The sequence below is a fragment of the Molossus molossus genome, unplaced genomic scaffold (assembly GCF_014108415.1).
Source record: "Molossus molossus isolate mMolMol1 unplaced genomic scaffold, mMolMol1.p scaffold_m16_p_5, whole genome shotgun sequence".
Classification (NCBI taxonomy): Eukaryota; Metazoa; Chordata; class Mammalia; order Chiroptera; family Molossidae; genus Molossus; species Molossus molossus.
In genome coordinates this window covers 70,059,685-70,085,601 of record NW_023425388.1, presented here as the reverse complement: position 1 = coordinate 70,085,601, position 25,917 = coordinate 70,059,685, and the positions used below count along the sequence as shown (strand labels likewise).

Sequence of the window (25,917 nt, the reverse complement as noted above, 5' to 3'; positions counted from 1 at the left end):
GCATCACCCCAGAAAGAGCAGTCTCGCCAAGCACTCCCAACGTACAGAGAGGGCTTCAGCAAGTCTCTTACAGCCAGTCAGCTTTCTCAAATCCTGCGGGCTTCATACTTAGCCTGAGAGGTTTCATTTTTAATAATCAATGCATTAAAATGTTAGAGAATGCACAAGAGGCTAACTTTAATAAAGGGGTTTCCCTGGGCCATTCCACCTAAAAATCTATGTAAGGTTAGCAAGACTCCAGAAGCAAGCTCATTTGAATCAAGGACCAGGGAAGGTATCAGGGCCAGACACGCAGTTTCTGTCTTAAAGAAACAAGGCGTGTTGCCCCTGTGCCTAGAATGCACCCATTATACCCATCAGTACCAGCCTGTGCTTTTACCTCTTGTTGGAACGAAAGACCAGTCACCTCATAATGAAATGAGATTAAAATCTGCCCCCCTGCCCCAAATCTACTTAGTTGTTGGTACAACGTAGATTATATTTTCCATGTTTAAAAACATACATTTCAGAGCCTTTTGTGCCTTCACTTATTTGACTTGCTAACATGGATTTAAAGCATAGGTTTCGATAGGTCTCTAGAGAGTTACATCCTTTCTGGTTTTCTTCTTCTTTTTCTGTTTCCCAGCCCCAGGGTGTTTTTGGAATACATTTTAGATTTCCTTTCTAAAGGATTCATAACTGTCTTTATTCCATTTAATGTGTATTTTTATTTTGTATGTTTCAAAATAAAAAAAACAACAACATTCAAATACCATGAACAAGGACTGGCCTATGGAACTGGAATGCAGAGATAACAAGTGAATTCATGAGATTTCCTGGGGTTTTCAGGCCCTTGGACAGAAGAAGATAAGGGATTAAAATGGTTTACACTCCCAGCTACCCTCGGGCCTGCAGGCATGGCACCAACCACCACAGTGCAGAACTTGGTAGGGGCAGGTCTGCTCTGGACCCCCTCAGTGACTTTATTCCTCAGCTGGATCATCCCCATAAATAAAATAAAATCCTACCATTCAGCCTTCCTGCTGAGGGGCTGAAAGTTTTCTCTAGAAGTTCTGCCAGAGCGTAGGCTCTCAGTATCCAGAAAACTCACCCTGAAGAGCGCCCCTTGCCACACAGTGTGCAGCTTTGGTCCATGTCTGCACAATTAGGCCAACAGGTAGCCTTTCTGGTCCTAAGAGTCCAACAGACGTGAAAATGCCAGTCCCTTTTCCTTTCATTCCATTGGCTTATCCTTCTTTTTCTTTTTCTAAATAGGCTAGATATAAATAAGGAGAAGTAAGAAACTCTTAGGGCAAACATTGTGGATTTTTTTTTTCAGATTTCTAAAATTAATTAGACTTAACATTGTTTGGCTCTCGTTAGATTTTAGACCTTTGTATGGGCTAGAATGTCCTGCCTCTCTTTCCCTTCTCTCCTTTCTACCTTTTTATTCTTTGTTGATTTTAGAGAGAGAGGAAGGGAGAGGGAGAGAGAGAGACAGAAACGTTGATGAGAGAGAACATCGATTGGCCACCTCCCACATGCCCCCCACTGGGGATCAGGTCCACCACCTGGGCCCTGACCAGGAATCAAACTGGAGACCCCTTGGCGCCTGGGTCAGCACTCAGCTGCTGAGCCACACTGGCTGGGCCTTTCCACCTTTTAAATCTCACTTTAATCTGGAAGCCTTCTTTGACCAGTCCGGGCTAGCTAAGGTGCCCCTGTTCTGTGCACCCCAAACACCACCATACAGGTGTTGTAAACTTAGCCGAGCATCCTGTGATCGCTTAGTTCAGCATCTCCCCTCTGGTCTGTAAGCTCTGTTAGTGCAGAGGGCGTGTCCGGCTCATTTGCTCTAGTCCTTCCCAAGACCCAGCTCTCTGCTTGACACACAGAAAGTACTAGGATAGTTTTTGGCTTTGTTTTTTGAGTAAAGGGATGGTGTAATCAAAACATTGTACACTATCAAATACACTTAACCTGGGCCAGAAATTAGATGTTCACTGCCCATCAAGCATGACAGCTCTTTCTTGTGTTCCTGGTGGTAAGAAATCATAAGGAAAGGGAAACATGAACTCTAAAAGAAATTCTACAAAGCAAAAGCAAGTGGAGAGTACATATAAATACAGAATAAGAAGTCACGCTACTAACAAGTGACTTAGAGCGGGAGGGTCAATCCCTTCGGCTAAGGGAAGACCAGCCTCCAAGATCATTCCGTCTTTTTGGTACCACAGCACCAAGCAGCTTTCGGTGATGAACTTACCTGTGTTCTGGAACTCGGGGAGGGGGGGGGGCACATATCCCAAGCTATTCTCTAAGTTGCTAGTGCAAGCCACAGCTTGGTTTCTTTTGTTTAAGCTGCTTCTGCTCTCCAAACATCCCCTGCTCCCAAGCCGTACAAAATCCACACGTATCACTGAGAAATAGTTTAGAACGGCCAAGCCGCTCTCTAGCGTAGACCATGGCTGGGGATGCTTGGTGCTGTGTGAGCCAAAGAGGAGGGGATGGCCCCCAGAATGGACACTGAGCCAAGGCCCACTTATCTCCTACTGCCTTTTTTTTTTCTTTTTTGTAAACCACAAGATGCTGTTATTGCCCCCAAACAATGTTCTCTTAGGCAGGTAAACAGTTCTATTGAAACTACAAGGTTTAGAAGGTGAGTGGTTAAGTCAGAATTTTTGTTATGAGGTTAGAGCAGATAAAGTAGAAAGGACCGACAGCTATGATTTGTACTTAAGATACTTTGCTAGTGGCCATGTCCAGGTGTGAAAATGCACACACGTTACAGTGATGTGGCAATGTTGTGCAACCAGCAGTGACACGCAAAACAGCGCAGTGAGCTGTGGCGGTGCTTAGCCACAGGGTCCAATCAGGAAGCGAGGTAAATGACTTGTGAAGTCCCCCCGCACCCACTTGTTGAGGGTGGATAGAAGCCGACAGTTCTTAGTGGAGTCCTAGTGAGCGGTCTGCTTCCTCCCATCACGCATCTTAAAGTGGGGTTCCAGACATACATGTCAGGCTGTGTTCTTACTTGGCAGGGCTGTCTCTTCACAGCAGTATACAGGGGAGAGGTAAGGTGGGACCACTGACGTGGACTCCCCCCACCGAAGGGCCCCTTTAATTTCACACCGACCAATGACTGGTGATGATGGAGGACCGTTGTGAGAACAGTGACTGCGTAGGGTGAGTTGTGACTAAGGTCATTGCGCAACTTGACTCTTCAGAAGTGGATGCTTCCTCCAGATGAGTGTCTGTGTGTGTGTGTGTGTGTGTGTGTGTGTGTGTGTGGGAGGGGGGGTAATGGCTGTGTGGTGCATGCATGCCTGACATTAGACGTGAATGCTAACCCTACCAATACCTTTCTTTTGGTTTTACTTGAAGGATGTCAGAGAACAAGTGTGTATGGAATGAGGTGAATAGGGCAGAAGACGGGGAGAAAAAGGAAACCAATAAATACAAACCAGGAATAAGAATTTCAAACCAAAAAAAGAACCAGAAAACCAAGGGAAAACTATATTTTAAGTTTATACATTTGGGGGGCAAGGATATGACCCTGGTCAGGGGCTGAGCCTGTATTGATGATGGAACTCTTGGAAGACTATGTGTTACTTTTTTCTTTTTGACTCTAAGTTTATTCCCACTTCCTTTAGGGACTCTGGCTCCACCCTGTGCCCCTGACCCTACCGCCAGGCTCCCACAGCAGGACCTCCATCCTGGCTGTGTTCACCCCTGCTCCTCACAATAGGCCCGTCCTCCTGCTAAGTGGCTCACTGATGCAGATACCACGGCCAGCTCTGCTGGGGTACACTCCAAGGACTGGAGCCAGCTCTGCTGGGGTACACTCCAAGGACTGGAGGGACCTGCATCTGCCTTTTCCATCCCTACAGGACCCTGGTCTTCTCAGCCTGCAGAGCGCCATGCCGACGTTTTCTGCTGCAAATCTCACTGAGCTCTTCTCAGGCAGCGTTATTCCTTTTAATTAAAAAGGCAAGACTGTCAATTACTTAAACTTAATCCCCACATGTAATTGTTACTTTGAGAGATTTTTTTCCCCCATAAAGCTCATAGAAAAGGAATATTTCTATCAAATTAAAATTTAGTGTGAGCTTGCATTTTCAAAAATATATTCATCTTCGAATCCCTGCTGGCTCCAGAAACCTAAATAGCAGAGCCCTCCACCGCACAGGGAGATCACCAGGAAAGGCTGGCTGGTGTCGGCAGACCCAGGCTAGGAAGACAGCAAAAGACATTAGGAAAGAATCCCAAGCTCTAAAAATTCTCCTACTTTTAAATTGATGCTGTAGGGTTTTTAGCTATTTAGTTGGAAGCTAATGTAAATTCTGAGAGAGGTAACACTTCCATGCTATTGTTGGACATTGAAACAACAGCGTAAATAAATTTCAGATTTATTCTTACTATCGAATTTTAACAGGGAGAGAACAAGAACTGTTTAGGAAATAGAGCAGAAGAAAGAATGGAGAGGCGAGAAGGGGAAGACCCAGAAATGGATTCGACAAAGACAAATGCTTATTAGGGTTGGGTCTAAATCACTGATTGGCAGGAGAGGTATTGATTCCAGAAAATATATCGGCTCAACGTTCCCTCTTGGTTCCTAACCAATAACAAAAATGAGGAGGAAGTCGAACTGTTGCTCCCAGTAGAGGAGTTAGGGTAATAATATTAACTCTTGATGATCTTTGTGTGAATTTATCAGGGCCGTGATTTTTCTGTAAATTTGTGTTGACACAGCTGTTGAAGTTTTATCCGTGAAAACAGGCTCCAGCTAGTGGGAAAGGAGTGATAAATATAAAAGTTGAAATCTTCCCTAGAATATGCTTTATACCTATGATCAGAAAAAGGGCAGATTCTGTAAACTGATGACTTTGAATTAGCCTGACAGGTGGTAATGTGCATGAGTGTATGTGTGGGTGCCACACAGCAGGACACTGGGCAGCATGCAGCTCCTCTTAAGTGTGGTACTGTGATATCGATGAAGAATAATATGTTTTTTTATTTGGCCAGGGGATACTTCTCTATTTAAAGTTGTTCCCACTGTGGGTACTTCAGATACCCCTAGAATACATAATATCAAACTAGGATGAAGCCCTGCTGAACTTACATCTGGTTACAATTCAGACAACATGATACAGATACCTCTCTAAATATCACTACTTTTAGAAATCATGAGACATATGTGTATCTGAATATGATTATTTTAAATCCAATATGTTGTCTTTCAAGGAACTTGAAAGCTCTCTTTAATATATTATTTAAAACATCACTTTGAGCCCTGGCCGGTTTGGCTCAGCGGTTAGAGCGTCGGCCTGCGGTCTGGAGAGACCCGGGTTCGGTTCCCGCTAAGGGCATGTACCTTGGTTGCAGTTTGTCCCCGGCCCTGGTTGGTCGTGCGGGTGGCAGCCACTCGATGTGTCCCTTCACGTCGATGTTTCTCACTCTCTCTCCCTTCCTCTCTCTCCCTCCCATTCTATCTGTACCAAAAATGGAAAAAATATCCTCGGGTGAGGATAAAAAAAAAAAAAAAAAAAAAAATAAAACATCACTTTGAGCTTGTAGGCATAAAAAATATAATTTTTTCCCCATTTCACAGTTGGAAAAACTGAATTAAAGAGAACAATGCTAGTAATTATCCATGATTAATAGAGGTGTGTATGTAAATCAGCCTGAGTAAGTGTGTGAAATTAGATGTGCGGGTGCCAGAGAACTATGCTCATGTTTTTTAAAGATGAATGCTTTCATATAAATCTGTGTGAGCTGGGCATACATTCTGTGTGTTGAGTATATTTGGAAATGGAGTTTGGCAAAGTATATGGATATTAAGGTAACAGTATTGTGTATTATAAGCATTATAATCTATAAAGTATTCGATAACTTATTTCAATTCATCAGACATATATCTATCTAATGAACATAAATGCATACATAATATTTATTTAAAATGTACCATAGATTTACATATGTGTCTGGGTGCTGTGTTGGGTAGACTGGAATTTGGGTGTACTCTAATGATTAAGAAATATGGAAGAAGGTGCATGTTAATTTCTTAGGATTGTGGGAATTAGTTGAGTTAATACATGCAAGAAGACTTAGAACTCTATTGCCACATGAGAAGTCCATTATTGATGTTAACTATTATTATTATTATTATTAGACAAGGTGAAAGTGCTGTTAAAATAAGGAGCTGAAAAGAGGCGTTTTCTCATTGATACCCAGGATAATGTCCTACAGGAAATAAACAAAGCTGTAGGGATTATCCAGTCACCCTCACAGCATGGAACATTTTTAGGATTTTCTTCCAGCTTTCTTTCCATCCCATGGAGATAGATTTTGAGAACCCATTCCCAGGAATGCCAGGTGAGGGCAGGTATATCCCTGGCTGTTCTGATGCCAGGCCTGCCCATACCAACACCAGTGTCCCTTAGGAGGAAGCATACTAGGCAGACTTCAGATTTCTGCAAGCCTGGTTTGTCTGTGGATCGGATTTGAACTTTTTTTTAAACTTTAATTTTGGGGGATTGTTTTGTTTTTTGAGAAAGCTTTAGACAGCTGTATTAACTGTGCAAACCCAGCCATGTGCAATGTGTTTTATCAATGGAAAAACAAGAACTGAATGGCAAGTAGCTGTGAACACACCCAGGGCAATGCTCGAACCTGGAAGATCATCTCAACATTTCCCAAATCCACTCGCCATGTGGGATTAGTGAATGGAAAGGCTGTTCCCTTGAGATACATAATCAGATGGGAGGCAAACAAGTGAGACATTCCAGGGTCCTTACATTGTTTTAAGCTCCAGTGATAGGGAAGGATGGGCTGATTCAGCCCAGAGGGCCCTCAGCTCAAGGGAATCCTGCACTGGAAGGTGAAGAGAATAAGACAATGGTATTTGCCCTCATCCTTTTCTCTTCCTCCATGTCTCTTTAACTTTCTGAGGCTGGTTTGGTCACCTCATTTTGAACTTGCAGCCCTTCTAAGTGTGAGGGCTTTTCTAGGTCCACTTTCATCACAGGTGGGCAAGGCACAAGGAGGCCCAGAGGCAGGAGGCCTCAGGAAATGATTTGGAGAGAAGTGCCTGAGAAAGTTAGAGGGGACCTTCCTCACTTTATGATTCAGTGGAGTTTCTGCAGCGATAGATTCTGGGGTACTTATGCAAATATATGCCATTCAGGACTCATTTCAGAATAAATAAACCTAAATTAAAATTAATGAGAAAAACACCTATCAGGAACAGATCAAGGATGGAATATCTCTATCTATCTATCTATCTATCTATCTATCTATCTATCTATCTATCTATCTATCTATCTATCTATCTATCTATCTATCTATCTATCTGTCTATCTATCTACTTATCATCTATCCATCCATCCATCTATCCATCTTTTAAATTAAGAACAGGAAAGCACACTGATTTCTTTTTGTTTTGTTTTGTTTTTGGCAGATGAGAAAAGGACATTTGAAAAATTTCTGATTGGCCACAGACAATACAAATTATCCTTTGGTGTAATTCCAGTATTATCATTATCATTGCAGAAAATCAAGCAATATGATGAAGGAAACCCAGGGGAGATACATTTGATTTATTGAGCCTTGTTTTTGTTTAATCACAGCTTGACAGGGTTTAGGACTGCATCCCTGCTGTGCCTCTGCTGTTATCCCCTCAGCCTGATGAGCCATGCAGAGATGGGGTGGGAGGGATACCCTCCAATGGGAGATATGAACAATGAGGCCACTGAAAATACCCATGTATTTCTATTACTGGAAAGTGGAAGGAAAAGTCCTCTATTTTATGATGGGAGGACAGAAAAGGACCCTTGGGGCTTTCAAAACACCTTAAGGAAATTAATTGGCTCAAAATCCTTCAGACCATTCACAGCAACCAACAGCTTATAGACTTCTTAACACTTAGGGCTGAAATGTAGGATTGATTCCACATAGATGATGACAGTATACAATATTTAATTAAATGAAGGTGTCTAGTGCTATAGTTATGATCGCAGTGAGGCTGGCATGCTTTCCATAGATATTTCAGTACTTAAGTGGTACTACAAAAAAACAGTTAAGGATCCTACAAGTTAGTTATTTCTTCTCCACGGGAAACTGCATCACACATGGGTTGTCATCTTGATTGGAACGACAGGGAGAAAAGGGATTTGATCTCTGGAAGAATAAAGTCCTTGTAAGGAATAGGGAACTTAAGAGGCATGACATTTCCTTACCAACCTCTCACCCAGCTATCCCAGGTTTCCACAAACAGCTTTTCAATTTCTATCAGCAAAAGCCCAAAGTATTAGTAAGATAAACTATATTCTCTAAAACTATTGGATCTACAGAAGCTAACTACAGTCTATCTACAAGGGTAAAATCAAACTAGGGTCATTCTCCAATCAACAATTCCGTTTGTGGGGAAATATCCAGTTCAACAAAATCCCACATACTCCATCCCTGATCCAGACAGGTTTTCAATATCTAACAGCTGTCCTTTGAGAATAGTGTCTGGCTTCATTTTGTTCAATGTTACGAGTATCATAAAGCATGATCAGATAAATATTTGAGTGCATAGCTGCACAAATGCTCTCACAAAGGACACGGAGAGTCATAATGACACTGTGCAAAGTGTGTCTTGGATGGAGCACGACCTCTTTGAAGTTGTCCTTTGGGGCAAATGTGCATGTGTATATTTGTCACATCAAGATACTTGCAAGATGGCAACATGATAAAATGGTGTCAATGTCTGCAACACTAGGTGATGAATGTCTTAAAATAATGGTGGCATGTCAGGAATTCAAAATGTGATACTTTCCACGAACACTTAAGTTTGATGTCAAGTCTGAAGAACAGGCACATTTTAACAGTCTTATTTTTAGTGGCTGGCATAAGAATCACATTTCATTAATGTTTTAGGGAAAGATTTTATTCAACAGAGTTCTTCTAAAAATAGTTTGGACCTTTTTAGAATGTAAGAATGGCTTTTATTAAGCTGTTTAATTGATCATTGAAAACTTGCAATCCTCACTGCAAATATAATTAAGTTTGTGTATCTATGAATACATAGATAGGCAAAATATTGCATTATTGACACTGAATTTCAACACCCGATTCTGGCCTAACTTTTAGTTTGGACAAGTATTAATGAAACATGATCTGTCTTCAAACTAATAAAACAGCAGCGTTCTACCTTTAATTCTGAGCACATTTCCTTTAGAGTATATACAATAATCTTGTTTAATTGGATTTATTTTTTCCACATTGGCCCCTGCATGGCCTACTTTCCATTTTTTGTCAGGTCTTTGAGTGTTATTTGCAAATCACTTTTCTGGAATTTAATTTCAATGGTAGGTTGGTTTCATTTCAGATTTTTTTTGTATTGTTTTAATTTCATTTGCCAATTTGCCTTTAAACAGCCTTAAGCTAGAAGGTTGGGGCTGCAACTTGCATCTAAATGCGATGTAGGAGGCAAATTTTAATTTCAGTGTGTGGAAAATTTCAGTGTGTGAAAAGGAATACAGAATGACTACCTTGGTTTTTTCATCTGTGTTTTCTAAAATAGTTACATTTAAAAGGAAAAGCCCCTGAATTGGCCAAAATTTAAAGAAAAATCGATGTCCTTATAATCTGCTTGAGTTCAACCTCAGTAGATAATTCATTTTTACAGGTACTAGTTCAGATTCAGATTCTATAATCCTGCAAATAGGAGGGTGGTCAGTTAGAGAATCCATATTTCTATGAGCTATAGCATTAAAAATTGCTTTCCTAGTTTAGTATCGTCTTTCCAACTACTGGTGAACCTGAAGTTTAGTCAGGTGGTGACTTGACATGCCTATCAACTGGTGTGGGGGCCAGAGATTGTCTTTCCTTTGTGGGTTTAAACAAACAATTTCAATTGTATGTTACGTTCGTAAATGTGGTTCCCCCTCCGAGTGCTTGCACATTACAGATCATGGAGAATGACCCAGCAACAGAGCTACAGTGATAAAAATCATACTGACCTTGAATGGGGTGGGGGATTGTGGGTAATACACGCTCTGAAGGGGAAAAAACAGTAAACATCACGGAAAGTTTACATAGATATATATAGATATATACCTGACTCATGTTTAGCTACCCAGACAATTATAAAAACAGATGAATTTCCATGCTGTAAGATCCCATCTCCCATAGAGTGTCTGTCTGTTCTTCCTGCCAACACTAAAGTATCAGAGAGCTATTAGTGACACTTAAAATCCCAAGTCTTTTGATAAAATGTAGAAAGAGCAGGGGACAACATCCCATTGTGATGTCCCTAAAAACAGGACCTTACCCTCCACAGGAAAACCCACCACCAAAATTATAGATGTTTTAGAAGATTAGGGTTGAGGGTGTTTAAATTAGTAGTGATCAAGCTCAGGTCATGCATTTTGATCTTGGTTCTGATCTTTTAACTCATAGCAGATGGACCTATGGTGGCTAAGGATGCCTTTCCTCTCCCTAAGCACTATATAGCTCATACCAGCTTTAGACAAGCATCTGGAAAATCTATTTTGGGAAATACTAATTCACCTTCTCCCTCAGGTTTTCACTTCCAGATTAATGATATCAGTGCAAGAGTAATGTCAAGGTAATATGTTTCTTGCCATGATATCATTTTATTTTTAGTCTTTTTCTTAATCCTACCTTCTTGTGGTAATACCATCTCACCTGAAATTTGATCAACCAATCAAATGTGCTTGATGATACATCCTGTTGAGTCATAAGAAGTGTTTTTCTTTTGAACACTTGGGTCTTAGCTTGTGTAGTGCCTCACAATCCCATCCCTGAGCTGCTGAGCACAGATGGCACATGCTAACAGAGTTCAGGCTTGAAGGTATGCTCTACTTATCTCATCCAAACCCCAGGTTTAACTCGAAATCCTCCTCTGAGACTCCTTCGGGAGGGCAGAACAGTGCATTAGAAATCGGATGTATTCCTTGCTACCCCAAACCTTGTAGTGTAATATGCTTTCCTCCTAGCAGCTTGGTTAACTAAAGACCAATGATAAATGAAAATAAAAAAATTCGAAACTATGAAGAGAAAAGTATATATGTGTACACGTATTCCAATGTGATCTTCTTGTCATTTTGTACTATAAGCTTAGAAAGAGTAGGTTTTGCCTGGAATTCAGGCACTCAATACATCTGGATGCAGAAAACCCCATCTCTTTGCAGAGTGGGCTTTTTCTCCAGCGTGGCTGAAAGTTGGAGCTTAAATGCCAAAGTTTCCTAAGTGCATTAAGTTGGGACAGGTCAGTAACAGCACAGCGAACAATTGTGTCTTAGTTACACAAATGTCAAGTTGAAGAATAGTTTAAACATCCACTGGTTATTTGGTGTTAAGTTTCCAGCGTTGAAAATAAATGACTAAACTGCTTTCAGCAGTTATATAGCAGCTGGAGACCACTGTCCCATATTATATTCTCTCTACTGTATTTTATTTTTATTATTACTATTATTATTCAGACTGTTTAAATAACTCAGCTTACTATTTTCTCATCACACTGTTCACAGCTGGGTAGATGCACTCTGCCCTCACTTCCACAAGGCCCTTTGTATTGCTAAATCATCTCACCCACCCTCCTTTCATAGCCCTTTCAACTATTTCCCAGCTTGTCATTATTCTCAGCTCTACCTCCTTATCATTATTTTAGCCCTATGATGCCCCATTAGTTCTTCTCATTCTCTTAATTCCATCCTGTGGATGTATCATTCCTTAGATGCATCCCATCTCAGCTTTTTTGTTTGTATTTTTTTGTTAATCCTCACCCAAGCATATTTTTCTATTGATTCTTAGAGGGAGTGAAAGGGAGGGAGGGGGAGGGAGAGGGAGAAGGAGAAGGAGAGGGAGTGGGAGAGGGAGAGGGAGAGGGGAGAGAGAGAGAGAGAGAGAGAGAGAGAGGGAAGAGAGAGAGAGAGAGAGAGAGAGAGGCATCAATGTGAGAGAGCCACATTGATTGGCTGCCTCCTGCACATGCCCCAGCCAGGGCTGGGAATCAAACCTGTAACCAAGGTGTGTGCCCTTAACTAGGAATTAAACCTGAGATCCTTCAGTGCCTAGGCTGATGCTCCGACTACTGAGCCACACTGGCCAGGGTCCATCTTAGCTTTTTAAAAAAATCCTCACCTGAGGATATTTTTCTATTTATCATCAGATAGAGTGGTAGGAAGGGAGAGAGAGAGAGAGAGAAACATCGGTGTGAGAGACACACATCGACTGGTTGCCTCCTGCATGATCCGACTGGGGACAGGGATGAACCGCAACCAAGGTATGTGCTCTTGACTTGGAATCAAACCCGCAACTCCTTGGTCGGTGGGCTGACGTTCTAATCGCTGAGCCAAACCGGTCAGAGCCCATCTCAGCATTTTATCTTTATTCTTCCACCATCATTCTGCTGTATTTTATAGTTTATATCATGTTTGTGGGCTCCTATAAAGTGAAGTAAATGCCATTTACAAAATGAAAAAGAAATACTCCAATTTTTGATCTTCAAAAGTAGGGGAAGGCAGGAACCTCAGTGCTTTGTGTTTTGTCTCTTGGCTGCTAATACAGGCACACCTCATTTCATCACACCTCCTTCACTGTGCTCCACAGGAGTTGTGGTTTTTACAAATCGAAGGAAGATCCTCCACCAGCAAAAGGATTGCATCTCGCTGTATAGCAAGACTTGCTTTATCGCCATGCTCTGGAAGTGAACGCATGGTATTGCCAAGGTATGCCTGTACCTGAGGAGGTCAACCTAGCAGAGCAACTGATTGGGAGGTTTTAGGAACAGAACTCTCCGGTTGACCCCGGTACCATATAGCATGGCTCTTAGTAACCCCCTTAACTGTGAGTTTCAGTTTCTAAATGAAGGTGTGGGGTACTACCAGCTGATTCTGCTGGGACACCATGGAACACAGTTACATGGGCATTCTCATTTCACAAAAAAACCCTCTGAATGAAAAGCACCTGTATGACAACAGCTGGAGCTGAAGTTGGGTATATACATAGTGGTCATTTATTAACCCTGATGTGATTTTCTTCTCATTTCCAATGGGTATCGCAGATGTTCAGTGGTCTTTCTGGAAGTAAGCATATTAGATGCCTACTGTTGAAACTAAAACTAGTCCTCTGTCTATTTTCTGATATATCCACAGAGAGCCTTTATAAGTAGTTTACAGCCAGTCTTTCAAACTACATGTGGGTAGTGTTCAAATACCTGCTCGAGCTGTGGTATTATATGGCATCCAGAAGTAGCTGCCTCATCATAAGTAGCATCATCAAACACTGTATATTTAAACATTGAGTCCCTAAAATAATAACTTAAAATGGTTTCTGAAGAAGTGGGAGAGGCCCTCATTTTGAGGGCTCTCTCCAGGGCTGGGTTGCTCAGGTAGTACTAGAGATTAATCAAGCATAGTTTTCCAAGTTAATATTCTTTTAAAATTAAAAAGAAAATTTAAACAACACCTACATACTGATGGGGGTACGGTCCAATGTAGATTTCTTTGTATTTTCATTCTTTTGTACTCAATAGCCTCAAACATTGTTGCAAAGTACTTGCCAACCCACACACTGATCAGTGGGATTTCTCTCTTCAATATGTGGCACTATTCCCCTTAAGGGTCAAACGCTGACCATGAGGCTGAAATATCAGTTCAGCATCTCAATGTCCCGAAGAAAAGCCAGCGGTCTACACCGTGGACCCAGGCTGGTGGGAGTGAATGGAAATGAAGAGGATGTGGCGGAAGCAGTGCTCCTGGGTGGGAAGGAACAGAACAGTAGTGGAAAGACCTCAGGAAGTGAAACATGGGGAAAGAAAGGAGAAGTCTTCTCATCTCCCAACAACCAAAGGCACATCTCCTAACATTTCCCTAATGACACAAATCTACACAATATGTTGGTCTTGTCTAGAACTTGGACTCTGGAAACAGAGTTCGTGAATTTAAATCCCAGCAGCCTTACGTGGCTACTTAGTTACTTAACCACTTTGTACAAAGGAGAATATGAGTACCTACTAGGGTTGTGCTGATGATTGAATGAAATCACGCAGTTAAGTGTTGAGCACCTCTGCAGAGCACCTTGGAAGCACTCACTTGATAAGAAGTGATGACATTAAAATCATTATTCTTCCTCCCTGTGTCTTTAAAAGTAACTCAGCATAAGCACTGAAACAAGATAGGGTTCCTTTGGGGGTGCCTCGAAGTCATTGTGGAACCATGAGACCTCTTACGTCACATATGCTGACAATGGAACCACACGTGGCATTGTCAGAAGTCCAAGCCTTCACCAGGGGAGGCATATTCCTCCATCTGACGACTGAGGGGCTGGATCCTAGCCCGTACACACTGTACCAATGGATTCGTGTGTTCAGAAAAATTATATAATGGAACGCTTTGCCCAGGATGGAGAAGAAGATATAAAAGGCATTACTTGGCTCTCAAGACTGAGGTAGTATGAATCCTGGACAAATAAAATCCTAATAATGTGTGGAGAACAAGACACATGAAAAAGAAATGCTTCCCTTGGCTTAGGGAAAAGTTCCTATGAATACAATCATTCTTGCCATCTCTTTCTATTGTTTTGACCACCTTGGAGAGCAATATTTGAATATAGGGTGGAGAAGTATACATATGTATATGGTAGAGGGTAATGTGTATCGGTGACCATAAATTGACACTCTGCATAAACTCAGCACAGGTCACTGTGGTGGACACTGAAAATGTGCTGATGTATCGGTGAAGTTGGATGCTCGTGGACTCTGCAGGGACTCTGGCTCTGGTTTCTACCTGCTGCAGCCTCTGGCTGGCAGCAGCTCACCAGCTGCCTCATCTGCTCTGGACTGGCTGGGTCAGCAGAGCATCCGCTGCCCACACCGTGCTCTCTTCAGGGTGGCCACTGCAGCCAGCCCTCCCAAGCATTTCTCCCCGCCTGACGTGTTCTGTGGGAAAGAACCACTAACAGAGTCTTCCTTCTTCCCATTAAACCCCTCTACCTACATTGAATCTAAGTGATGGGCAGTCTATTCACAGATGCACTTTTTCTCTTTTCTTCCCTCACTGCCTCTCCCCTTCCCTCCCCTCCTTTTCTTTCTGTTTCTTTTTCTTTCTTTTCTATGTGAAATTGGCTACTATAGAGCTTCATTCCCAACGATTCAGCTCTGAAGGCTGTAATAATGCACTTTGGAAACCTAAGTGGTGCTGGTGGGGTGGGCATGGTGGACGTGTCGTTCCTGTTACAGAAGTACAGCTTCCCCTCTAAAATGTCCATACTTGGGCTTTTGGTCTAAGAAATAGGGCAGTAGAACCAATTATTTTTGGCAATTTTAAATAGTTGCTTTTCACCTGCAAACACAATGACTTTTCTCATTCTATTCTTCTGTATTTCACCTCCTAACTTTCCCATAAGGTGGGAAATCAGTGCAAAACCAGATGCTTGTGCCCATGCTGCCTCTGTGTGCTGCTCGGGTCAGAGCTGGCGCCGTTGTGGGCTGTTCCCAGCGGGCAGTTTGGGCACCTGGAAAGCAACATGGCATTCATCGCATCACCGTGCTTCTCACACAGGTAATTGAGGGTGACTGCTATGACATCATTAAGGGCAATGGGATTATGACACACTTGCCAACTCCTTGATTCTCAGTTTACAAATAGAAATTCTGTAAGATTCGTGACATTTACTATCCATTCCTTAATTTTAAAAGACTTTCAAATGGACTTTTGTGAATAGAGTAATGTTAGTATGGAGTTTGGGGTCACCTTTTATCACTACCCGCAGACTAGCAGCATATCCAGTATCTCTGACCCAGCCATGCTCTCTCTGTCCTCCTCAAGTATGCCATTCTTCTGCCTTCCTCTTCCTCGCTCTGTCTATAGCTATCATTTTACTTACTACTTGAAATGTATCACCACTACATTTCTGGGTGGGATAGGAAGAAAAGATACTTTAATGCAAATTTATAGTTGCTCACTGTCTCTGATCCAATTGTCCAATTTTCTCTTTTCCAATCCCTGTAAAACCTCTTGTTAGGTACATGTTGTTCTATTTAACCAGGTCACCCTTGACTTGTCAGAATCCCAAATTCATCCTTGAGCCTGTTTCCCTCCTTATTTATGGAGCTCCTAAAGTCAGAAATAAAACAGGTAACTACATTTCTTAACAACTGTCTTCTCAAGTGTCTTGAGATATTGACATCTATATCTGAAGTAAAGAACACTGATGTTTGGTCTTTGGAGAGAAGTAAACAGGGATATGAATTCTTCATATTGACCCAGTCTGTGTACAGCTGTATCCCATCAAACTCTTACAGACGGAAGTTAATAGAAGTTATGAATAGAATATTTTGTGGTGGTTGTTCCCGATGAGTCGAGTTGGATTTTGAGTCATTTAAAAATAACTTTAATACTACATTTCAAGAGAACTCTCACTTAAATTGATTTTTCTCCTAAAAATCTTTTCTTTCTTGAAGGCTTCTCTACACTGTATAAAGTAAGATGGAGACATCTTTCCTGGCCACAGTATCTCTAGATTTTCCCATTGAACCTGTATAGAAAAAAACCCTCCTAGTGGCTTATTATTCCAAAATAATAATAGTAAATTCTTTGGACTTTCTCCTTTAGTTCAAATAAACTTTCTGACCCAGCATGTGCTAACTTTTTTTTTCTCTACTTATTTTGATAAACATTTTCTTATTCCAAATGTTATCAGCGTTCATGATCTCACCCATGACGCGTCTGTTTCTCAGGGGGTATGTGCTTCTATGCTCAGAGCCACCAGCCAACAAGGCAGGGGGTCAGCTACCTGACTGTCATGTGTTGCTACAGAGCAAGGCCCCAAGGTAGGCTCTCCTACTAACATTGATAACTTATCGCGATGGATCAGTCCCTCCTTAGCCAGCCTTTAGGCTCTTCTTCGGTCTTCAGAAATGCCCCTCTCTCCTACCATTCCATTTGTCTTCTAAAAATACATCAGACAAGCAATGTTTCCTGCTGTCCTATGAAAACCTGTCTGCAACCGTTTTTCCTCCTTTAGATTTTATGTCATTTTAATCATTCGTTCCATTTTTCCTCTTGTTGTTAATAATACACTTTCTTTTTCCAGCCCCTCTCTCTTCTCCCAGCACCTAATCCATCCTCACTGCTTATTAATCACATAATCACTCTCATCACTGCCATTTTCTGTCATCTATTTTCTAGAATGTTGTATCACCTCCGCTCCATAGAAAGACCATCACCAAAGAGATATGTGTTCTTTGAACAAACAATCAAACAAATAAACCAACAAAAACAAGGCAGCTATCAAAAGTAAGCCAGGGAACAGAGAGAGAGGTTATTCCATCTGTAAACCTGTTTTATGTATAGTGATTGAGAACCTGTATTTTTGTTTCAGTGACAATAGTCTGATGTTTGTGTAAATTCACCTCGAATAAATAAGGAAATGATTTTTAAGCTTTCCGTGGGCGAATCTAACCAACTAGATGCTCCCAGATGGGCCTGCTTCGGCATACTTACTGAAAAGGACTAGGCTGGCATTGGTGACCCCCAGCTTGTTGGCGGCCACGCAGGTATAGTTGCCATAGTGGTCCTCAGTGACGTTGGTCACTGTCAGGGAGGACTGGCCCTCCGTGCTCTTGATCTCAAGGCCATTGGCACTGTTTATCCTAAGAGTTCAAAAACAGAAGAGTAAAAAGAAACACTGATGAAGATTCGGCATAGTGATTCCTTTTTTATCATCATATCGGAGGAAAGGAAGAGAAAAGAAGACGTTAGATGTTCCCTGCTTAGTTCCTCATTTGAACTGTGCAATGCCTAATTATCAGAATCAATGTCATGCACAGAGGAGAGTAGGAATGGATGTGTTCCACTGGGCTTTGGTTTCTGCCGTAAGCAAGGAAGACATGCGGGTGGAAACTACCAACAGGACCACCTACCTCACTCTGCATGTAACCCGAGTGCCTTGAGGCTTCAGCTTAAGAATTACAGTCATTAGAGTCCTGAAAGCACTTGATACAGAGATTTGGAAAAGAAAGAGTCTAAGAGTACAGGCCTAGGTAATTACAGTTGGGATTCTTTTTTTTCTTCTTCTGTCACTAGGGTTTCTGGTGTCCTTAGACCACCTATCAGAGCGTCTGGGCACAGCAGGTTGGCACACACATACCTGGTGTCATCCCGGTACCACTCGAAGTCCGGCGCAGGTACTGCCGAGGCCTCGCATTTGAGGGAAGCTTGTCGCCCTGTGGTGGCTTCGTTGCTCTTGGACTCCGTGATAGTGGGAGGATCTGTGGGGAGGACACGCACACCATTTACATGACAGTCACAGGGCACTCCAGGATGTCCATGCAAGAAGGAATTATAAAGGAGAATGTGATTGGAGAGGCACAGGAAAGAAATCGTTGTAGAGCTCCATGTACATGAATTTTGAGATCAGCTGAATGGAAATGATCACTAAAAACTAGATGAAAATAAGAGATGATTAATGAAACCACAGACTTGGTTTACGTAAATGGGACACTTAACTGGGTTTTATGGTAATGGAATCTAGGATTCTTTTCCTTCCTCCAATACACCATTAATTACTTCAACCACAGATTGTAATATTGCATAGCAGTGGTACTAGAGGACTTGAGACTTTAATGCATAATTTGAGCATTTTTCTTTTTTGTCATCATCATTATCACCGTTGTGATTGTTCCAGTTTGAGATGACAGTATGAAGTCGGATGAAAATAATACAAGGCTAAAGTTCTCCCGACCCAAGCTTAGCCTAATATTTTTTCAGGAATTCAGAAAAACAAACAACTAGTATTAGATGATTACTTAACCCTTCCTCTTCTGCATTCCCTTATTGCTAGGACCCAGGCACACTGCTTTTATGTGGAAAGATGCAGTTTGAAGTCTGTCCTGATTCACAGAAGCCTTTCTGGGCGCCAACCTTCTACTCTTCCTGGCAGCTGCACACACTCATATATATATTTCTTTTATCCAATACACTCCCAATTTTTAAAAAATTTATCAACTTTTAAAGAGTGACAGGAATGGGGTGGGGGGGGCAGATAGAGGAGAAAGTCAATTTGTTTTTCCACTTACTTATGAATTCATTGGTTGATTCTTGTGTGTGTCCTCACCGGGGATTAAACTTGCAACCTTGGCATATTGGTACGATGCTCTAACCACCTGAGCTACCTGTACCACTTTTTTTTTTTTTACATTCAATATTATTTTGTATTAGTTTCAAGGGTACAACATAGTGGTTAGATAATCAGATACTTTACAAACTGTTCTCCCTGATATTTCTAGTACCTACCTGGCACCATGCATAGTTATTACAATATTATTCACTGTATTTTCAATGTACTTTAACATCCCCATGACTATACTGTAACTACCAGTCTTTACTTTCCAATCTCCTCACCTTTTTTCTCCCAGTCCTCCAACCCCCCTCCCCTCTGGCAACTGCAGTCCCTTCTCTGCAGTATCCATGGGTGATTCTTTCAAGCAATCCTGCAGAGGGTGGAACAGGTGTCTACAAGTCCATGTGATGGAGTTGGGATGGCTCCTGGCTTGATGATGCTGTGTTTGTGGAGGTTCTGGACCTTTACGAAAAAAATGAATTATTTGTCCAAAACCTATTTGCCAGAAAACCTGGCCGCATGTGCATGGAAGAAAAAGACCCAAACAATCTATGTAGACTTTGCAGAGGAAAAAGCTTATTTAAGGAAAATAGTAAAGTGATTTTAGTACATAAAATTTGTTTAAATCTCTTCAGTGCTTGATTCAGCTTGCTTATTTCTGAGTTTTTTCTTTCCATTCAAAAACTATTTCCCCAGTTTTCTGCCTAGAGAAGAGTCTGATCTTAGTTTTAAAAGATGTATAAAAGCATCCAAGTTAGTCTGCAATTTTCCCTCTCATTTCATTTTCACATAAGTTTGGCTATCTTTAAATCGTTGTCAGAGAAGAGGAGGTGGAGCACACTTAGATGAGCACCACCAGCCTGTGTGTGAACAGGCATGCCAGAGTGGACGATGGTGGTTGTTGATTCAGAATTATCGGTTCATTTTGGTATAGGCAAAAAAAGCAACATAATGAGTGGGAAAAACCCTGGGTTGAAAACTAGAAGTCCTGGAATTTCATTTCAATTTTCTTCTGAGTCTTGGTTTTATTACCTATGTAATGAGGGAACCACATTTCAATGATCCTATAGTGTCCCATCCAGCTAGGAAACAAAATCTCAGTTCTACTCAAAACTGCCCATTCTTTACAAATGGGCAGCTTGTCTCATTATGACCCAAAGTATTCTCATACTCATAACTCATTTAAATCTTCAATTGCTAACTTTCAAAATTATAGCTCATTTATCTATTCCATGGGTTAGGAGTCAGGATTAGCAGTCAGAAATAGAAAACATGAACTCTCATTTTGAATCTTCTCTTAACCAGAGCTGTGGTCCAGGCAATATTCTGCAACAGTTTAAGCCTTTTCTTTCTTTATCATTTAAAATGACGAGTTAGTTTAAAATGAGCACCAAGGGATTCTATGTAAAATCTTTCACTCTTTGATTTGTTATATAGATCATCAGAATACATTAGTTCAAAGAATAATGCAATAATAACAGGGGATAGTAGTGTTGGGAGAGGAGATATTTACAGGGATGGGACACCCAATAGAGGTAAAAAGGTTGGATTTAAAGATCGATAAACCTGAGCTCAAATCTAGCTCTGTCCCTAATTTTCCTTCCTCATTTGATTGCTTAATACATTGTCTAGAGTCACATTGTTTAAATTTTCTCATCTATGAAATGTTGGAACTAGAGACAAGGAAGTCCATTTGGAGATTGCTGAAGGATTCCAGAGCAAGCCTGCACTTGGTCTGTGACAAAGAGACTGGAAAGAAATGGACAGATGCTCCAACCACTGTCAAAGATAGGCAAGTTTCTGGCTTAAACATCTAGAGATGCCATCCACTGAGATAAGATACATAAGAAGAGAAATGATGATCAAGCAATAATACCCTGAATGAATATTAGTTTCCTGTCCTTAGCTCTTCACTGTACAGTTAGTTGACCCTTGAGCAACACATGTTTCAACTGTATGGTTCCACTTGTATGTGTGGGTTTTAAAAAAATAAATACTATAAATGTTTTGACATTTTCTTTTCTCTAGCTTACTTTATTATAAGAATCCATTATATAATACATGCAACATACAAAATATGTGTTGACTATTTATAATATCCATAAGATTTCTGATCAACAGAAGGCTATTAATAGTTAAATTTTGGGGGAGTCAAAAGTTATACGTGGATTTTTGACTGTGCAGTGGCAGGCACCCCTAACCCCTGCATTGCTCAAGAGTCAACTGTATTAGGTTCTTAAGCTGCCAAAAATGTCACCATTTGTAGCATGTTGGCTGGAGAAATGATCTTGCTCATGGGTCAACTGCTTTGTTCAATTGCTCAAATTGTGAAATGAGTTTTAACCAGTTTGTGGGTTTCTGAAGCCACATCGTTATAACGGACAAATCCTCAATGATGACTACGGCTATGCTCACTCAGCCCAAAACCTGGGCCAGATTACACATTCACCACCTCTGTCTCTGGCACTCATAGCTGTGACACCTCCACGTGATGATGCCAAGGTGGACGCCCTCCAATTCCTCCACCAGGAGACCCAGAAAACAGGTCTCAGCTCTCCAGTTTCATGGGAGAATTCTGCCTTGCTCTGGGCGTTTCCTTGCATATGGCAGGGCTTAATGAGTGTACCTCCTTGCTCTGGGACCTGGGGGAAATAAATGGTTTTCTGATTGAACATTTGGGGAAGAACAAAGCTGGTTTGTTTGGCTCAGCTCTTCCCCTTCTTTCTTCTGGGAGCAAGCTCCTGGTGGGGATCAGAGGTTCTCCTCTGCTTCTCCACACTGAGGTTTTACTTGGGCTTTCTCCTTCCCACTGATGTAGGAGTGCCTGCCCCACCACAGGCTGCCATAACTGGTGGTGGTGGTGGTGGTGGTGGTGGAAGGTGGGGGGTAAATCAGTCATACAAGCTCCTACGTCTAACCACCTTGATCTCTAACAATGGGACCAAATGGGACCTCCACAATGCTTCTTATTTCTCAATGTGCTCTGAACCCCAACAGCTAAGTAGTAAGCTGTTTAATAACTCCTCAGAGATGCCAGCATGGGAAAGGGGCAGTAAACTAGGGTTGACTACTATGAACTGTGCTAATCTTGGGACAAGATGACACCAGCCAATGACAAAGGCCAAACACTTGCTGCTTGAAAACCTAGGAAGTTTCTCCTATTAGGGTAAATCCACAGGTAACGACAAATGTATGAAGAGTCCGTGGTTCCCACTATTTCTCAAGTGATACAGTGGTGTAGGCCTGTTTGTTCACGGTTTATTGGAATGAATATTTCAAAATTAATTTGTGATGAATTCTATGTAGGTGAGGCTAAGAAAAGTTATTACAACTCATAATATGGCATGCCTACTGTAGTTAAAATAATAGATGTCCTTGCTCAAAATATGGTTATAATAAAAATGCGACTTAATAAAAATGCTGCATGGAGGTCCATTGTTATTTGTTATATGACTTTGGAATAGCTTACAATTGTCAAAGGACTCTTCCAGTTTTATTACTTCAAAATTCTGTGTTCTGAAAATATTAATAAGGGTTTTCTTCTTATATCACCAGTAACAAGACGTTTTCGATGAGAATGAACAGGATAACAGTGACAGTGGCCTATCAAACAGAATAACATTCATTTACTCTTCCTAACATTAGGAATAAGAATTTAAGTAATATAACTGTTAATGACAAATTCAACTTATAAGCATTTACAATATGTCAGCACTCTACAAGGCTTTAGATTATTCTTTTCAGCCATTAGGAGGTAAGGATTGTGAATCCATTTTATAAATGAGAAGACAGACCTACGGAGGGTTAGTAACTTGTCCAAGTTCACATAGCCAGCATTTGAGGGAGTCCAGATGTGAACGCCTCTCTCTGAAGCCCACGCTCAGAATCTCCCTGTGCTTCCATTTGAATGAATCCCTCAGGAAAAAAATGAATTCCTGCTCAGGGAAAATACCATTCAGAGAAGCATGCTGGTAGCTTAAAAGGTAAATGTTACATAATTCTGCTATAACAGATAAAAAATGGCACACCACCAGTGACACGGTTATAAACTCACACTAGCAATCAGGAGAGGTGGGCTCGATTTCTGTCAGTGCCACTTAGGGTGTCACCTCCCAGAGCCCCTGATCTACGAGTGTAGATGATGATACCTGTCTACCTATCTTTCAGGTTTGATGCGAAAGTCAAATAAAATCACGTATATGAGAGCATGTTTAACACCTGAAGTGACTTTGGAGTTAGACTTGGGATACAAAGCCCTGCCTCTACCACTCACAATTCTTTGATTTTGTGGCAGAAAATGCTTACATACTCTGTAAAATGCTTACATGTTCTGAGCTTTGGTCTTATCCTCTCCGCATGAGGATGATTTAATTATCTCCTAGGGTTAGTGTGCAGTGGTGGACCAATGAAGTGGGGGCAAATAATGCAGGCAATAAGAAAGAGGTTGTCTATAGAGACTTTAGAAACAATAATGGAAGTGACCTAAAGTTATTCTTTTAAAGAATCATCTATCAGCAATATTAAACAATGTTAGTGATAGAGTAAATATTCTTCCTTGCTGGGGCAGGTTCCAGCCCAATATGCCTCCTCTTGTAGCTGACCACTATCACTGCGATGATTACAGTGATTCACACAAAATCTTTCGCATACTCTTGGAACTTTGAAGGTACTCATGAAATTATAGTTCTTATTCACATTGCAAAGTTATGGCAGAAATTACTCTGGATTCTTATTAAATATGTCCTCTGAAGAGCCCATAATATATCATAAGCATTAGAACATGTCTTTACTGACACTGTCCCAAATATTAGAATAAACTTGTCCAGCCAGTGTGGCTCAGTGGTTGAGCATTGACCCAGGCACCAAGAGGTCACCAGTTCGATTCCTGGTCAGGGCACATGCCCAGGTTGTGGGCCAAATCCCCAGTGCGGGGCAAGTAGGAGGCGACCAATCGATGTTTTCTCTCATCAATGTTTTTATTTCTCTCTCCCTCTCCCTTCCTCTCTCTCACGAAAATCAATAAAGAAAAAAAAATTTTTTTAAAAAGAATAAACTAAAGGTTGCCATGGGGAATGGATAGGAGGAGCTATGAATAGCTAGAGAAGGTAGCCAGTTGGTTCTATACTGAACAGTTATTTTCCTAAAATTTCCTCACCAGGTGATTTTTGAATCAAAGCACTGAAGAGTCCAGTTAAAATGCATATATATCACTGGAGACAACAGGTGTCTCCAGTCCCAGCTGTGTATTCCATACCAGTAACCTCTGCTTCCTTTGATTAATGGCTCTCAAACGTAATGGGTGCTTCAGGAATGCCAGCATCTCATGCTTCCCAGCAACTGTGTGGGGTTGGTTATCTCTGGATACCAGAGTGGTAGCAGAGCTGAGTTCAAAGGGAGACAAGCAGAAGGAAAGAAACCATAAAGAGTGACAATGTGCACCTAGGTGGAGAGAGAGCTGTGGGAAGGCATGAGGTGGGAATATTAGCTGGTCACTGAGTGAAGGGAAGGCTTGAGAGCTGAAGTAGCTTTTGAGAAGAATTTCTCTAGGAATAGAAGAGTCCAGTGTAGAAAGAGTCAAATGAAATTAATAAGCTGTATTTATTAGACATTTACTATGCACTAGGTATTATCCTCAGTATACTGGGCACTAGAATGAGACATACCCATAAGTAGATCCACTTTTATATATTTATTTTTATCCTCACCCGAGGACGGAGAGGGAGAGGGGGAGGGGGATGGGGAGAGGGAGGAGAGAGAGAGAGAGAGAGAGAGAGAGAGAGAGAGACATCAACGTAAAAGGGACACGGGACACATCGAGTGGTTGCCACCCCTAATACCCAACCAGGGCCGAGGACAAACTGCAACCGAGTTACGTGCCCTTAGCGGGAACCGAACCCAGGTCTCTCCAGACCGCAGGCCAACGCTCTAACCGCTGAACCAAACCGGCCAGGGCTATAGATGCACTTTTAAAGCACTGTGAGAAGTAAAATTGAAGAATTACACATAGAACATGTAACAAAAGGATGGCTGTCCCTGGGGCTGGTATCATGAAGAAATTAGCAGCTATACTGTTAGTAAGATACAAGAAATCAGAAGTTCTGCCTATTTTACAACATTTTACTGAGCTTATTTAGTTGAAGAGATTTCAGGTCAATAATTTAGCTTCTAGACCTCCTACCATTTAGAAAATAGATTTTGTGTATCAAATGGCTATGTGCAATGCCACCAACCAACTGTGGAGAAGAATTATCAAGAGAATTAAAAAGGAGAGACTGTAGAATCCAGCTTGTGAACTAAACAGGAGTAACTGTTACGTCTCTCTTGTTTACTGCGCTAGCTTCTCAGTGCCCTGCAACAAATACCTGTTAGCCAGTGAGTAAAGGAATCAATGAAATGCTGGTAGGAGATAATTACCAGCACTGGGGCTTTTTGTGTGTTTTTTTTGTTTTTGTGTTTTCCCAGTGGTACTCAGGGTCTGTTTCATTCAATAATCTCCTCAACCATTAATTATCTTAGCCACCCTGATCCCCTGACCTAATTCCAAACCCTGTGTTTTGAAAAGGAAGAGGAGTTGGTTTAAATAATGGGATATTTTCACAGTAGGCACAGTTGGATGAAGTGACAAAGGTTATACTAGATATTTCTCAGCTTCCCAAGTTTTGATAGCTAGTCCTGGTTCTGTAATTTAATCTTGGAGACTTCATGTTTTTAATACGATTCCAGTTAAGTTGAAGGATTGTGTGAACAGGGCAAGAGGAGCAGTAGTTAGTTGTTTTAATGCATTATAAAGACTAAAAATTGCTACCT

The 25,917-nt window shown here is 41.4% G+C and overlaps 1 protein-coding gene across 2 annotated transcripts in view; it reads right to left on the bottom strand.

The window, feature by feature from the left end:
- The window catches only part of LOC118616867 (limbic system associated membrane protein), a 662,882-nt gene that overhangs the window by 15,247 nt on the left and 621,718 nt on the right, over positions 1–25,917 (bottom strand). The window contains exons 5-7 of one of the 2 annotated variants that reach the window (XM_036242369.1): positions 18,139–18,259; positions 17,493–17,641; positions 9,984–10,019 (exon numbers count right to left, since the gene is read on the bottom strand). In XM_036242369.1, the coding sequence (XP_036098262.1) occupies positions 9,984–10,019; positions 17,493–17,641; positions 18,139–18,259 (306 nt within the window). The remainder of the gene's footprint in view (positions 1–9,983; positions 10,020–17,492; positions 17,642–18,138; positions 18,260–25,917) is intronic. The other variant, XM_036242370.1, reaches the window with a different exon arrangement.